Raw genomic sequence first — 16,665 nt, 5'->3', positions numbered from 1 at the left:
CACGAGTGTAAATGATGAAAATCGACTAGACGCTTTCGAAATGTGAGTATGAAGAAGAATGGTGAGAATTAGCTGGGTCAAGCGGAAAACGAATGAGAAGAAGAAATAGTGGAGGAAAAAAAGCACAATTTTTAAATATTATGAAGAAGAAAAACAGAAACTGGTTGGGACATTGGCGAAGAAGGAACTTTATCATAAGGGCTGTGCTAGAGGGTATGGTGGAAGAAAAAAGAGGGAGTTGGCAAAGTAGACTACAATTAATGAATGATATCGAAACTAAAAAATCGTACCTGAAGACGAAGAGGTTAGCGAAGACTTTGGAGCATGGAAAATTCTCAGTCACGGCAAATAAACTGCCAATAATGTCAGAATACCTATGATGGTGATGATGATGATTCTTTCCTTAGGAGCTGCATTTTACAAAATCACTTTCAAATCACATCTACGACCTAGGGTGGGAGAGCAATGCTTATAGAAAATTTCAATTTCGGATATCTGGTCTGATATGCTACTAGTAATTTGTTTTCGGGGGAGGAGGAATGACTTTTTCAGGGAAACTGGGCTCTATACATGTTAAAAATAAATTTAAAAGAAGCTCTTTAAGATGAAATCCATTTGCGGGGCAGGACGTCGTTGTTGTAGGAGCGGACTCCATTTGCCCTCTCCCCTTGGTTACATCCCTCCATCTGGTGTTGATCTGAGTAGATCACTGAGTGGGTCAGTGAATTTATCCTTTTGTTTGCTAGATTTGAAATTTAACGTCACTTCCCAGCACCGAGGCTACATGACACGTTTAACGTGGGATCTGATCCACATGAGCTCCTACCTGGAATCGTATACGAATCTTCTATGTCGAAGAAACCATGTACGTTATGCTTATGTTGATCTCGGAAAGGGAAAGGCATAATGTAGTCTATGATTGCAGAACCGTCTTCATACGAAATTGAAACTATGATAAACTAATTTATTTTGTAATATAAAAAGCAGGGGGGAGGGGGAAAACCCTACGTTCCAATTTATTCAGCATAAGCGCTAATCCGAGTCTACACAATTTGTACACGTATTTTGCACTTTTTTTGACATTATAATGAGATTTGTGTAGTGTAATCAAGTGCGAGGTTTTTTAAAAAAAACTTATTTTGTGCACAATTAATTTGTAAAAGATTATAAATTAGGTTAATATAAAAATTAACTAACAATGTAAACACTACCTGGAGATAAATATATTTCTTATTTAAGAAAATAATCAATATTCTTATTCCCTCTCTGAATTAATAGCTAACGAAGAATCACTGGCTATGTTTTTGATGCAGCACCGTAAGTTGAAACTTTTCCAGAAAGAGCTAGGATACGCATTTTGGCAGGGGCGGAACCAGGATGGACTTCTGAGGGGGGAGGGCGCTGGGTTGTAATACTGCTACTTAGAGCTACTTTTATAAAGCTTCAAACTCTGGGATCGGTTTTATTTATATATAAAATTAAAAAAACTTCCCTCTTCTGGGGGGATCGCCCCGATTTCCCCTGGATCCGCCACTGCATTTTGGTCCCATAGAAAAATACTAACTTTGGTCCCCTAAAAAAACAAAAGATTTGCCGTCTCTTTTCTAGTATTTAAAACCTTTATAAAGCTTTTTATTTCTTCTAGGGGAGCCATTTGGGCGTATTATTGAAATATGGGCCAGATTATATTTTTGAAGTATTATGCTTCACCTTAGGAAAACATATTTTGTCCAGAAGATGAGTCAACAGCATGCTAAATTATTTTCAGTTCTTCTAGAAATAGTATGGTGAGGGCATTCCATGCTCTACTAGTTAGAAAAGTACAGATAATATTTGACGCAGCATAAAGCCTTAGGATACCCATATTGCATCTGGGGGTCCTAAAGTAGAGATTTTACTTAAATGGACATTAGGGTGTCCCTTATTTTCGAAAATTGGAAAAATCATCGGGCCACCTGTTATTTCTTTTCTTTTTCGTTAGAATAGATTACACATCAAAAATTTCTTTAATATTCAAATATTTACTGGTCGCTCAAGCCTTTTGAAATCAGGTATACAGAATGTTGCTATTCGTATATACTTCACGAGATGACTAACAGATAGCAGCACTATTGTAACAAAAGAAAAGAGCCATTGACAATAATTTCTTGTGCGATGTGCACAAATTGCCTTGCTGTTTAACGTCTTGTTAATCTGTGTTCAGGATTTTGTTCCAATTTATATTTAAAGATCAATTTAAGGTCTTTCTCTTATTAAATAACCAAACTACCGTTGTCGTATAGGTGCAAGCTGGGAATTTAAACTTGGTTAAGGAAGCGTTGGCTCTCTTTACTGTATCTCATGCGTTAGTAAATCGTGGTGTTTGGTGTACTATCAATCAGTAAGACCTTTGAGAGGATCTCGGTGCATTAACTTTGAGTGAGAAATGGAACAGAAAAAGAAAACCTCCTACTCGACTAGGAATAATAGTAAAATTTACTTGCTGGGCAGCACAGACCACGTGATACTAGGTAGCAAACTCCCTTCCAATAAACAGGTCCTGAAATTGTTTCTCCATCATCACAGTATTGAAAAATACTGTATGAGAAGTTCACACTGTGTAATGCAAGAAGTTGAGGAATTTTGGGAAAAGCACGCATCCCAATTCGTGCGAGGAGGCACACGGTCACCAAAGTTAAACAGTTATTTGAGAAGTGGTGCAAATTAAAGAAAAATGCCAGTAGGAAAACTAATACACAAGTGAATAATGAAAAACAGTTTGTGGGTGAATTAGAAAAAATGTTTGATATCGCTTGTGCTAATGCTTTGGATGTGATGAAGAATAAAGAAGGCAAAGACTTCCTCATAGCGCAGCGACAACCTGGCCATCCAGGAACAATGGGTGGTGTGGATAAAACACTTGCCGTGAGAGAGTCGAGATCTAGAGATAGACAGGAAAAATTTAACAAAATGAAACAGAAAGAACTCGAACGTCAAAGCAAGGAAACAGTGGTGACTTTGGATGCAAGTATTTGTTCTGATGAAATCGAAGGTGACGATCAAATGCAATTTCTAATGACACTTTTACTCACAACTTTCAACCAACTCTACAGAAGGTAACACCAAAGAAACGAGCAAGACAGAGTGTGTTTACTTCTGAATTGTTTGCAACATTAGATAGAACTAAAGTGAGCGTAAGAAAGCAACGTATTTAATAACTGCTACTGCACAGAGCTTAGGACATGATACAACTAAACTAGCTATAAACCGCTCAACAGTTTCACGTAGTCGGCAACATCATCGTAAAGCATCAGCGGAAATGTTGAAAGCCAAATTTCAACCTGAGGGGCCACTTCAGGTTCAGTGGGACAGCAAACTAATGGATGACGAGTACAACAATAAGAAAACAGAACGTTTACCTGTGGTTGTTAGAGACTTGTCTGGTAAAACTGAAGACAAAGTGCTAGGAGCCGCAAAATTAGAAAGAACCACTGGTCTTGCACAAGCTACAGCAGTTGTTGAATTGTTAAAGGACTGGAAAATTGCCGACAGAGTAACTGCACTGTGTTTTGACACAACTGCGAGTAATACAGGGAACGTATCGGGTACCTGCACGCACTTACAGCGTCTTTTAAAGAAAAAACTTCTTAACTTACCATGTCGTCATCACATTTTGGAATTAAAGCTTGCTAATGTATTTAAAATTTGCGTTTATGGTAGTGCAACGACTGGGCCCAAAGTCGCATTGTTCGAGACATTACAACAATTTTGGGACAAACTTCCCCAGACACAGACGAAATTTCCCCAACTGCAAGACAGAAACTCTTAGTAAAGAAAATCACTAGGGATGTATGAGTGTGTGTAATTATGTATTGTATATAATGTGTGTATGTGTAAAAAGTGGTATTTACACCAAATGTGTTACGAATAAAATGTTTTCTTCCATTCGGTTACGTAGACCTGCGCAGGTAAGGCTCTCTTGTAATTGTATGAATGGCTTATAATGGAAAAAAGCTAATAAACTTTGTTGAGCTTGAGCGACCTCTAATTATTATCGTATCAAACTGAAATTTTGCTCAAATTCATTTTATATGGAAAGGAAAAAATATAAGAGGTGGCCCAGTGATTATCTCGAATTTCGTTTTTTGGATATGCATAAGGGACACCCTAATGGACATGGGTTATATTTTCATTTCATCTTAGAGGTTTTTTACTGTGGGAAACCTATTTCATGCTTCATTTATAAATTCATTTTCGTATCGGATCACGTAAAATAAGAAGCTTTTAGCTTGAAGTGCCCCCCTCGAACAAGGATTGCCCCTTGCCCCCACAATACTTACGAATACTAGAATAACAATGATACCCCTATTAAAGCATAGTTTGAATTATTATTATTATTATTATTATTATTATTATTATTATTATTATTATTATTATTATTATTATTATTATTATTATTATTATTATTTACAGAGTATACAAAGAAAATGAAACGAAATGAAATCTTTAAGTTTTATGTCCCCCGATTATGGCGGCTAGACTAAAGAGACAGTGATGATGAGAAATGAATGAAACAATGGAATGAAGAAAGTGAGAGGAAACTGGAGAACCCCGAGGAAACCTACGCATACGGCGTTTGTCCACCACAAAGTTCACTGGGTGGGATCGAACCAAGGACCCCATGCACCAGAGGTGAACGTTCTACCACTGAGCCACCGAGACCCCAAGAGCATACAAGAGGTATTCACTTGTATAGACAAATATTTAGTTCCTGGGTTCAATTCCTGGCGGGAGCTCATGTGGTTCGGATTCCACGTTAATCAGTAGGTTCACGTCTCAGATAGCCTCGCTGCTGAACGGGACGTTAAACTCAAAATCAACTCAAATATTTAGTTAAGTAAATGAGACTTTAGAATCACTGCAGCGCACGTGAGGGAAGTGACATCAGTAAAAGTTAAAGTTATAAAGTTTAGGAAAAGAATACGTAATGTACTAATAATTGAATACAAATCGACTTCATTAAGTCAGGTTTCCTCTCTTCATTCCAAGGAACAAATCTTCTTTTCTTTTTACCGTTGTGACCTCCTTCACAAGCCGCCACTGTATAGAATATTGTCCCGTAAATTTGCGCGTTTGGAAACCCATGATTATGCCACATATTTTTAATACTATCACTTAAATTTCAGTCGTTCATAATGATACAAGTGCTATACTTTAATCAAAATACATCCAGCATTAGTGAGCTTTAAATTTTAGTACTTCAATTTCATATATTTTCTGTTACCGTTATTTACAAGGAGATATACACTAAAAGTTTTCCATATTTTACCGTATTTTTTTGTTAGGAAAAACGAGTTTTATCGCTAAGGTTATACTATAATCTAGTTTTTCTCCTTTTTCCCCCTTTTGACAGTGACATAGTATTGTTGGTTACCGTTGGCCGTAGTTTATAAGGTATATGCTGTACTCGTCCATTAGGCGCCAAACCGCGCGACTCCACACAAAAGCCAACGAACAGAAATTGGCGCCAGAACGTCGGTAACTTTCGTCAAGCTTCGTTTAAAGTCGGAAACTCTATGTTAACACGGGCGGGGATATACAAAAAGAACAAAAACCCGAAAAATAACCAGCAGCAGTGAACGAAATTTTCAGTAGAGAAAGGGTAGGGAGAGAAGCGCGGCGCAAGCAATCGATGAGTTTCACAGAAGATGGCGCTGGTACTCGGCGGGACAGGCGGAGTGTCCACAGTTCGCATTGAAGCAATTGTGACGTTTGTGAAATAAGGGAAGCGGTACGAACGAACAATTTTTGATCGGCCGACGCTAGGGGGTGTTGGTTCGAGTTGTGTGTGTGACCTGTCATGGACATATTAGGTAGTGTACCCTCTTTTTCGCTTGCCAGTTCCTTTCTTAACATTGTTTCTCTTTCCATGTGTGCTGTGCATGGCTTTACTCAGCGTCAACATGCATATATATATATATACATACATATGTCCCTCTCTCTCTTGATCCACTATCAAATACTTCCTCCTCAATTTGTGAATTTACCGCACTATTTTATCAATACATATTTTCTTATAAACCATTATAAATGCATGCTCTCTGTACTATGATAAAAAAAATCTGTCTTGAAGAGACTTTTTTTCTAAGTATCTCCTTTGTGAAGAAAACTGGACACCAGATCGCGTCATGCAGCAATGCGACATAGTAACGGTGGATTGCCGGCTGCGTGTATGGTTCCCTTCCCCGTCTCTCTCCCCGCTCTACTTAATTCTATGAGCCACTCCCCGCCAAGCTTCGTGCAGTCAAGAAATCTTGACGTAACACTGTTTTCTCTAGCACTTAATCGCTGCGGTGACGTCTTGTTACTTGACTTTTTTTCCTTTTTTTGCAAAATACGCAAACTAACTTTTCCCCAATTCTTAATGTGGAGAAGAACATATTTTTTTCTTTCATTGTGTTGTCAATCTATTCATTGGTTTAACGAACATGTCAGAACTTATTACCTTAAATAACTTTTGGAAATAAAGTACTGAGATATATTGCCTCTATTTATCTAAGAACTATAGGAAAACTGTAAAAAGTAAAAGTTTCTTTGTACTAAATTTGACATACCTGGTAAGGTCGTATTATAGTTAATGACAAAATCTATGTATTTAAAAAAAAAGAGTTGATATTGTTTCACTTTCTAAGGCAGTTATAATAATAACTATTGTTATAATTCATAGTAAGTTGTTTCGATTTGATTGTAATTCTAAGAACGAAAATCTCCTTTTTAATCGTAAATTAAGTTTGATACTATCTTCCAGGCTCGTATCCATGGGGGGGGGGCATATGGCCGGGCCCTTCTAAAGTTTTACTGGCCCCCTGAAATTCTCACGGTATTCTTGCAAATGAACTATAATATGGTTGGATCGGGCCCCCTAACTTCTACTGCCTGCTACGGGCCTACTATCTTCCTGAACACAATTTGTTATAAAGACGGTTAGGGTGTTCCTTCAAAATTATTTGAATATAATAATGAATATTTATCGACTATTCATTTAATAGCGACAAAAATCTATTGTTTAAGTTGTTTGTAGGAGCTTTCGTATAGACCAGAAAGTCTTGGGCTCAATTTGTGACGTCACAACTATCGAGCGCATTAATTTCCGCACAGTCTCATAGTGCACTTGTCTTTGGTAGTAGAGGTTCCGAATTCGATTCTCGGTGGGAAAGCATGGAACGGATTGCAATGGTTCAGAATCAACTTTAGGCTGGAGGTCTCGTTCTATACAGCAAAAGGACGGAAATGCGCTACCGGCTGGTCTGGTGGATAATTCATGCACCTTTTGATGCACGGGGTTCTTGGTGCGATTCTCGGTGCGAAAGCCTTTGAAATTTGAATACATTAGGATAACGGTTACTGCTGATTTGATTTTAGCGCCTCTATCAGGAGTGAAACTATTGAGACGTGTACCTACAGCTTAACGTGGGATCCGAACCACATGGATTCCCACCGGGAATCGAAATTAAACCCGGGTTTGCCATCCCGTACGCTAACCGCTTAGCTACAAGGGAGCTCTCATTAGGATAATTGGAATTTTACTTTAAACTGTAGGTTCGCACCTCGTACAGCATTGGTGTTGAAGAGGGGAAATTAAACTCTAACCCATTAAGCAACCAACCAATCAAAAGCAGGTAAATAGAAATCAGACAATCGATTAATCAAGGGAATTTCTACACTATATTAATATATCTATTAGTTTATCTAAGGTCATTTTGTAAATGTATGAATTGGTCTACTTTCCACGATTATAATGGTCTAGAAATGGAGGATCTAGAAAGTAAAACCTGGGGGGAGCAGCCAGAACCCAGTCTGAGTTTTGTATAAACTTTCAAAAATAGTTTAAATTATTTTTATCTCTGAAAAATCTAGGAAGCTTATACCCTCCGGTTCTGCGCATGATCCGCCACTGTTTTACGTTGTTATGAATTCATACTTATAAAAATTATAAAAAGAAATGGAAAAACACTTAAAATATAAGTTACAAATGTTGATATTTTAAATTCTGCTTATTTACATAAAAATACAAGTACATCATATATTCGAATTGTTAACGCATCTCTTTGAAATAGGCGTGGTATTGGGTTCAATTTCTGGTATCATCTCAGAGCTTTAATGAAGTATTTGGCAAATTCTGTTCTTTGGGAACGAGAAGAACTGTAATGGAAATCTATGCGCTGACCACATATAATAGAACAAAATTAAATAATCCTACATGTCAGATTTCATCCTAAGCTATCGATTCATTTGGATACATATACATATATCTATAAAAGTATTGTAATAAAATATATTTAACCATCTTTGCCGACCTAATGGCTAACTTGTGCGCCTTTGGTGCACGAAATTGTGCTCGATTTACGATGGCAGTGCATAGAACGCATATATTGACTCGCTTCCACCTAAAACTGTAGATCCATGTCTCGCGTAGGCTCGGTACCAAAACGGACAAACAAAATAAAATACATCTGTATATAATATTTCGATTTATAACACGAGTCTCTTAGAAAATGAAACAAAATGAAATATTTCAGTTTTTAATGTCCCAGAAATCTTTCAGTTTTTAAAAAAATATTTGATTCTTCTGAGATTTAATACCAATACCTGCATCAGGATTCAAACTCGTGACTCTGTATTCATGTGTTAAACTCCTCACTTTATTATTTGCACTATTGTTGACCACAAAAGGAATTGATGCTGTAAAAGTAATCAGTAGCCAAATAGTTACGGACGTGATTTCTACTGTTGTGGCCCTAAGGCTGAATCCCAAAGGAGTATTTGGCACGAATACTTACCAGAATAATTATAAAATCCTTTTCTAAAGAAAAGAAATTTTAACCCAACTTCAAACGCGTAACCCATTTGATTAAAATGTTACAAACAACAGAGAGTCTATAATGGTGTGAAAGTGTACCAAAACTGTGCGGATATGCAACCGTAATTGCTTTAAAGAATATATGGTTGCCTATACGCACGTTATTTCGCCTTAACCCAGCATCTGTTAAAGTGTTCAGTAAACGTTCATAGCCTATTTCTAAAGATCATCGTTACACCATAAAGAAATTTGTATGAGACCTCTGAGAATAGATAGTCTTTCAAAAAAAATAGTTATCAAAGTCGGTTCACTTATGTCGATGTTATGTCGATACTTATGTAAACGGGTTGAATTGAGAGTCAGCTCCACTTTTAAAATATGGTAAATATGGCTTCCTCTTATTATAAATCCCTTGTTAAGAAGAGACGATAGACGCCAGTAGATCAATAATAATAATAATAATAATAATAATAATAATAATAATAATAATAATAATAATAATAATAATAATAATAGTAATAATAATAATAATTTCTGATAGGTGCATATTGTTTATTATAACTGACTTCAGAGTAGGTGCTTGGTTAAACATTAGCTTTCTGCGTGACTGGTTCTTGGTTCAGTCTTCAGTAAAGGTGCACGTGTGGCAAATTTTTCATCGAATTGCAAGTTTCGAATTATTATATACTTGGTACTGAAACATAATGGGAAATGTCCATTAATGGAACAATATGAAATCTGTATAACTTTCTAATTATACTTATGTCATATCATTTGTCATATTCTTAAAATTTGAGAACTTTCTTGCCATAAGAAATTATATTTTGTCATATCCAACAAATGCACTAACTTTGATGAAAGCCTTTTTTTGGTTCTGTAGCTAACGGGTGTGAGTTTTGTACTTGTGGTTCTCAGCAGGGCTACTTGCCTCGGACAAAAACTTAAGTAGGTCGTTTGGATTCCATCTACGCAATACATTATTGTAGTCTCGCTATTCTAGTCCAATAATAATCAATCATTTTGAAGGAGACACTCCTACTGAATTCAGTCATTTTAATGCGACTGTTGGAATAGTACTTGATCCAATACACTCTCATGCACTACAAAGAATTATGACAGATATAGTGGCCCCTCTTCAACTTATATGGGAGTTACGGTGGCTCAGTGGGAAATCGATTATGGGAGTTACGATTGCAAAATCGATTATCTCTAGTGCGTCGGATCCCTGATTCGATCCTCGGCCATGTAATTTTGTGGTGAACATCATCGTGTCCGTGGGTTTTCTTGGGATACACTCGTTTCCTCTCACATTATCATTCCAAAAAATCTTCCGTCATCATTCATTTGTCTTAAATGATCCATTTCTCTTAGCCTAAAGAGCATAATTTTGAGACGTTAAACTGAAAGATTTCCTTCGACTTATCGATACATCGTCAATTTATCATTTTCCATTGTAACCATATCAGTGTTTCTAGACCAAAGTTTGTTCCTCTTAATCCGATTGCTTGACTATTCGATTACATAACAAAATACGTATTACCACTAGTAATCGTACGCAGAATTCGATTATCAAAATTACTCATCATACTAACCATTCCGTCACACACTTAGTAATATTCCGAGCGCCATAACCTATATACTGAAACTCACTACGTTTGTGACTTCGTATCCCTTGACCCACTCATCCAATCTCGATCAAATTTTCAATATAGACGAGGCTCGAGACTGGGATGGTTTTTACCATTTTACCTTGGCTTGTAACTCAGTGGAGGGAGAGGGGAAGATATTTAAAAATGATCGAAAATAGCCGATATTAGTGTCCAATCCATACTTTTCGGGGTCGCTGAGACAAACAGTGACACTTCTGATCCAGTTTAAATTCAAATTCATCCCTTTATGTCGATAATGAAACGTATTTTCCACTTGCAAAGTCCGTATATTCTGATAGTGTGTTATATTTACATTATTTTGTATTACGTAAACATTACAATTTAAAATAAAGTAGTTCAAATTATAGTAAGGATTGAGGAATAACAATAATATTAGGTAGATGCGAATCAAATGTCTGTTCGAATTGTCATTTCCAAAGCAATTAGAGAAAAAACTGTATCCTCCTTCTGTCTGTAAGCACTTTGGCCATGTCTTAGCCAAGATTGGCTTCCATGGAGAAAGAAGTCTGGAATTCGTGATGCAGAAAGTCTTCCACCGCCCAATCATCACATAAAATCTTGTCTTCCAAGACGTAATCAATATATCGGAAGAGATGGTAGACGGTGGGAGAAACATGAGGAAAATACGGTGGATAAGTTAAGGTTGTTATATTCTAAATCATTGTGAGTGTGCAAAATTGTTTGAGCAACACTTATGCGGCGTTGTCGTACAAAATCAGGGCACCATGACGTTGGAGCAATTGCGAATGCTTACGGGCAAAGTTACAGTGCGTTTCGGGGAGAAACAATCATTAAAGCTACTAGATTTCTCGATAGAAGAGACGTCTTTTCAGAGAGACTTTCCAATGCATCTTATTGCTTTCAGTTGAAGCCAGTTAGGTCAAGGAATAAATTGACATCCCAACCTCAGTTTTATAATTTTAAAACGTATTTTAATGAACATGGATAAATTTTCTTCTAAGCTTAAGAATTATTGCTGTTAGTTGCTTTAAAAATTCATCAAGAGTAAGGTGGTTAAACTCCATATCTTTCGCTTGTGTTTACTATGCTCTCTCCACTAGAAGTTCTTCAAATCTAGGAAATAACCTAAAATGAATGTATTTGAAAATAAAATCGTAAGGTAAATGTTATGACCGAAGAGGGATGGAAATGGAAAATGGCAAAGACACCATAATAGTCAATTGAATATTTTTCACCGTTTAGCTAACATTGTTACGGTCATTAAGTCTAGGAGGGACAGCTGGGCAAGTCATGTAGCCAGAATGGAAGAAAGTAGGAACGCTTTCAAAGTTTTAACTGGAAATTCAATCCATTAGGAAGATATAAGTGCAAGTGAGAGAACAATATTAAGAACGATCTAGCAGAAATAGGAATACAAAGTAGAAACTGGATCCAGTTGGTTAAGGACAGAAGCTTTGTGAACTTGGATTAAACCTCTGGATCCTATAGGCCTTGGTACACCTTTTTCGTTCTTCCCTGAAAACTCAATGAAACTGTGTATCATACTCGTCCGATCGGGATCAAGATGGGCACGGTGGTAGAACTTGATTTGTTACATAAAAGTGGAAATATGTATGATGTTGTGTAAATGGGTGATCACATTTTGAATCACATTTCCACACATACACACATAGAGCCTATTGAAATTTAGCTTTTTCGCGATTTTGGACAGCCATAACTCTGAAAATAGGCACTTTTCGCCATAGGTCCATATGAACTTTTTCTCTTATTTTGATGTGAGGAATCACCTCTTACAGTTTGTCAGTATAGTTTATTAACACCCTGTATATATAGTAAAACCTCCCTTAACGGACACCTCTCAATAACGGACATCTCTATAAAACGAACAGATTTCTTGTCCCGGCAAAAATATATGTTCTCTTACAGAACAAAAACCTCCCTTTTACGGACACTCTCAGATACGGACTCGGACAGTCCTTTTTCACCTCAAACATTTCAATGACCTCTTCATAACTGACAGGAATTATTCTCAGTTCTGCGATATATTACAGTAGACAAAAAAGTCTATTCCTCACAGTGCATCTATCATGAGTGAGTCATCAAACAGAACAGCTTCAAGCTGAACTTGAAATTCTTCTTTTTTTTTTCTTCCCACAATAAACTGCTTTCTGGTGGAAAATCCTAGAAAACCTTTAATAAGCAGTACATTTATGCAAGTTCAATCGTGTGGCCAAGAATTCTATGCGAAAGATCTTTCCTAACAAATTTAGTTCTTTGTCCTATGGGCCTTGCATCTTTCCCGACAATGTCATAGACAGCAAAACAAACATTGTTTGTTTTACAATTACATTTTCAACGAGCAATATTTCGTCTCTTACGTTTTTGGAAAACCAACATTTATCTTTTACTGGAAGAAGGCTGGGTTGGAGTTTTCACGACTGGCTTTCTCACTTTCTCTAAAGGGATATTCTTTGCGATTGTTGCTGGGTCAATAAACATATGCACACCCTATAACTTGCCTTTTCGTCCTTTCCGCCAACGAAGATACTGTGCCAGTACACAAACACACACAAAAGAACACACGTATACACACATGTTTCTTCCGTTATCCCACTGAAGATTCTCAGAGGACACTTGCTAATGAGTTTTATTACCCTTGTAGAGAAAATAGCATACCTTTTTCGCTAAATAAAAGAGTTTAGCCGGTTGCAGTACAAGAATATATTAACACATCCCCCAGCAATAATATTATTTAACAGAAATAAATTTCTCCTTCATCCCTCCCAGTAATTCAAATACGTGCTAAACAGAGTATTTTCATGTGGAATTTTACGTATTTACGTTCATACATAATGTATTTACTGTATATATGGCATACAATTACCGTTGTGAGAAATTAAATTTCTGTAACCTCTCTGTAACGAACAAAAGATTATGACCTATTGGTGTGCGTTACTCAGAGGTTTAACTATATATATATATATATATATATATATATATATATATATATATATATATATATATATATATATATATATCAGAAAAAATCAAATCAAATGAAGAACGACCTTTTACGTCTATGCACATTTCACTTGTAGAATCTAAAATATTGCCAGTCTAAGGTATATTTAATAAAGCAAAAGTAGAAAACAATAGTGGATACCGTTGTTTCTCATTGTAAATGTTAATATTGAAAAATTGTAGAGTCATGTATTATCTTCATCTTCTCTCTCTCCCTCTCTCCCTCTCTCTCTCTCCCTCTTTGGATGATGAACATACATATGAGTTAAGTTTCGTGGTTAATGTGGGACATCTCCATTGCTCGCTTTAATGCATTGTCCATGCCTGCATAAAATATCTCACTGACCACTGGCGCCACCGCGGCATTACTAAGAACTAATATGGAAACTCACGATTATGAAAAACAAGGGGAGAAAGAGTAAGGCAGAAAGGATCACATATCATGCTTTTACCACTTACTCCTTTCCATCCATCAAATACTTGCCCAAAGTCCGTATTTTCATGAACTAGGTCAAGGACAGATATACATAGAACATATAAAAAAGGAGCTTTGCTGTGTACGCAAGAGCGCGATAGCTTAGTGATAAAGTGCTCATATTGTGTGCGAAGGACTTATTTCTCGAAACTTTCTTAACGAAGAATGTTCGTTAAGAAAGTGTAGTGAAGGAAAAGGTAAGTTTTGTGAGAGATGATGACGCAGATAACAAAAATGAACAACTTGTGTTTTCTTTAATAGCCACGCACAGATTTAAAGTAATTTGGAAACTTCCAGTGCATAATTTCTTAAGTATAAAAGTAAACCAGCAACGGCTACCGTACTAATTGGACTGAAATAAGATATTCTAGAAAACTTATTGATCCGATGGGAATAATTTACTTTCGAAGAGAGAAAGTATATCCAGCGACTTTGCAAGTGTAACCTATATGCATCCATTACTTCATCTTGACAAAGTTTTTTTTATAAATATTTAATTTGAATAAATCTTTATAATAAATCTTTTGGTTTAATGTTCAACAATTATGTCCTTTAGGCTAAGGAAGACGTATAATTAGGGCAAGTAATTGATGATAGACAAATTGGTGGAATGACTTGTTTTTAGTATGCTCAGGTCTGTAACAAGAATATATGGGACAAGAGCAACAATTAGAAGTGTGATAAGAACCGTTATAATGCAATTGACGTTCTCCCGTCGGTAATCGAAGACTGGACCTCATATATCTATTGCACGTGCACTATCCATTACACCCCATACACCAACAACAAAAATCAAACTGTATTTTAAAGTACCGTGAATGTAAGCTGTATGCTAGCTACTCAATTTGTACTGGTCGAGTTGTGTTGATTTTGAGTTTAACGTCCTTTTTCAGCAGCGAGGTTATGTGAGACGGGACCTGCCAACTAACGTGGAATCCGAACCACATGAGCTCCCACTGGGAATCGAACCCGGGTCTCCCACGCCAAACAGTAGTACTGGTAGAGTAGCTAGCAACACGATACATTAGTTTTATAGTTTTGTTTCTTTCAACGCTCATAGTGACTTCTACGGAACAATATTTTTACTGCATACTACCATAGATGCCTCTAGATAGTGTACAAGTTTCCTCTCGAAATAACATTTATTTCATGAATTATCACCACTGAATGGGTTTCGGTTTATCGCCCCTTATATTAACCACTGTTATATTTTGTTCACTGATACAACATATCGGGACATTTTTGGACATATTGAACACTCTTAGCGCAGTATCTATTAACCACTGGTATTATTATACTAGACGATTTTTGTATGCACTAATAGAACGCTTCAGGACATTTTTGGACATATTAAACACTATTGGAGCTGTATCTATTAACCACTGTTGGGATGCATTCTAGACTTTTGGTTCTCTAATAGAACACTTTGAGACAATTTTGAACATATTAAACAATCTTAGGCACAAAATCTTCTTTTTAACAGTAGTAAGATATTTTATGTGTTTACATATGTACAAGTCGTTTCTTATAATTAGGACAGTTCCTATGAACCACCAGATTCTAGACTTCTTGTTCTCTGATTGAACACTTCAGGACATTTTTGAGCATATTAAACCTTCTTAGAGCTGTATCTATTAACCACTGTTGGAATTGCATTCTAGACTTTTTGTTCACTGATAAAACATTTTGGGACATTTTGGAAGTATTGGACAGTTCAGTATCTATTAACCAATGATAGGATTGCTCTAGCCTCTGTTTTGTTTACTAATAGAACACTTTAAGACCTTTTTGGACATTTTGAACACTATTAGAGCAGTATCTATTAATCACTATTAGGATTATTCTAGACACTTTTGTATTCAGTAATAGAACACTTCAGGACAGTTTTCGACATATTGAAAACTCTTAAAGCAGTATCTATTAACCACTGTTAGGATGCATTCTAGACTTTTTGTTCACGGATAGAATCCTTCAGGGCATTTTCGACAATGTTCAAATATTAATTTATTTCTTGCAATAGAAGTATTAAAAACAAAGCATTTATTCAACATACAGAATGTCGCTGAACTAAAATGTTAAGATCATATTTTTAACTTGAAATTTATGTGACAAGTTTGAAACAAAAGTGGACGTTATATCGCTTATTACTGTACCAAGTTTGATTAACATATTAACTAATGTAGAATAGCTAGTGTTTCCTATCATGATCATCATTTCACTTGTTTTCTCTTTGTTCGTACGTTTTTTTAAAATATCTTCTTTCTATTAGCAATTTTATAATGAGGCATAGAGCTACTGTTTGCCAAACCACAAATTGCTTCCCACTAGGAACAATTAACTCGTGTAGAAGTAATTAGAATGTATGCGCCAAATTATTGCTGGGGGATTGGGATAGCTCTTATTTCCTTATCGCGATAGAAATAAAAGGGAGAGGAGAATATATTGTACATCATAAAATAATTAAGTTGTTTAAGTGACTCATACTCATGGAAGCGTTAATGGAGTTATTACATAAATAATCTTTTTTTTTTTAGTATTGTACACTTTGGATTAATTCCTAGAATGCAATTATGCAGTTCTAAGAATAGTTCGTTACCTTTAATGGCCGCGAGAACCACGAAAAGGTTATAAAATCCTTGTAAACATTTTGTATCTGCGTACTAATGGTTAAGGAATAAATGTCGCGTGGTTATTTCAGA

General features: G+C 36.2%; 1 protein-coding gene across 2 annotated transcripts in view; it reads left to right on the top strand.

Moving 5' to 3' along the window:
* Window positions 1-5,634: 5,634 nt before the first annotated feature.
* The window catches only part of cpx (synaptic transmission protein complexin), a 346,937-nt gene continuing 335,906 nt past the window's right edge, over window positions 5,635-16,665 (top strand). The window contains exon 1 of one of the 2 annotated variants that reach the window (XM_081734725.1): window positions 5,635-5,852. Coding sequence is in view for 1 of the 2 variants with exons in the window: in XM_081734726.1 (XP_081590852.1) it covers window positions 5,840-5,852 (13 nt within the window). In the remaining variant the exon portion in view is untranslated. The remainder of the gene's footprint in view (window positions 5,853-16,665) is intronic. The other variant, XM_081734726.1, reaches the window with a different exon arrangement.

This window comes from Thermobia domestica, chromosome 12, assembly GCF_964235325.1.
Source record: "Thermobia domestica chromosome 12, izTheDome1.hap1.1, whole genome shotgun sequence".
NCBI classification, from domain to species: domain Eukaryota; kingdom Metazoa; phylum Arthropoda; class Insecta; order Zygentoma; family Lepismatidae; genus Thermobia; species Thermobia domestica.
The sequence above is the reverse complement of the archived record's forward strand: the minus strand, read 5'-3'. Positions and strand labels throughout refer to the sequence as shown.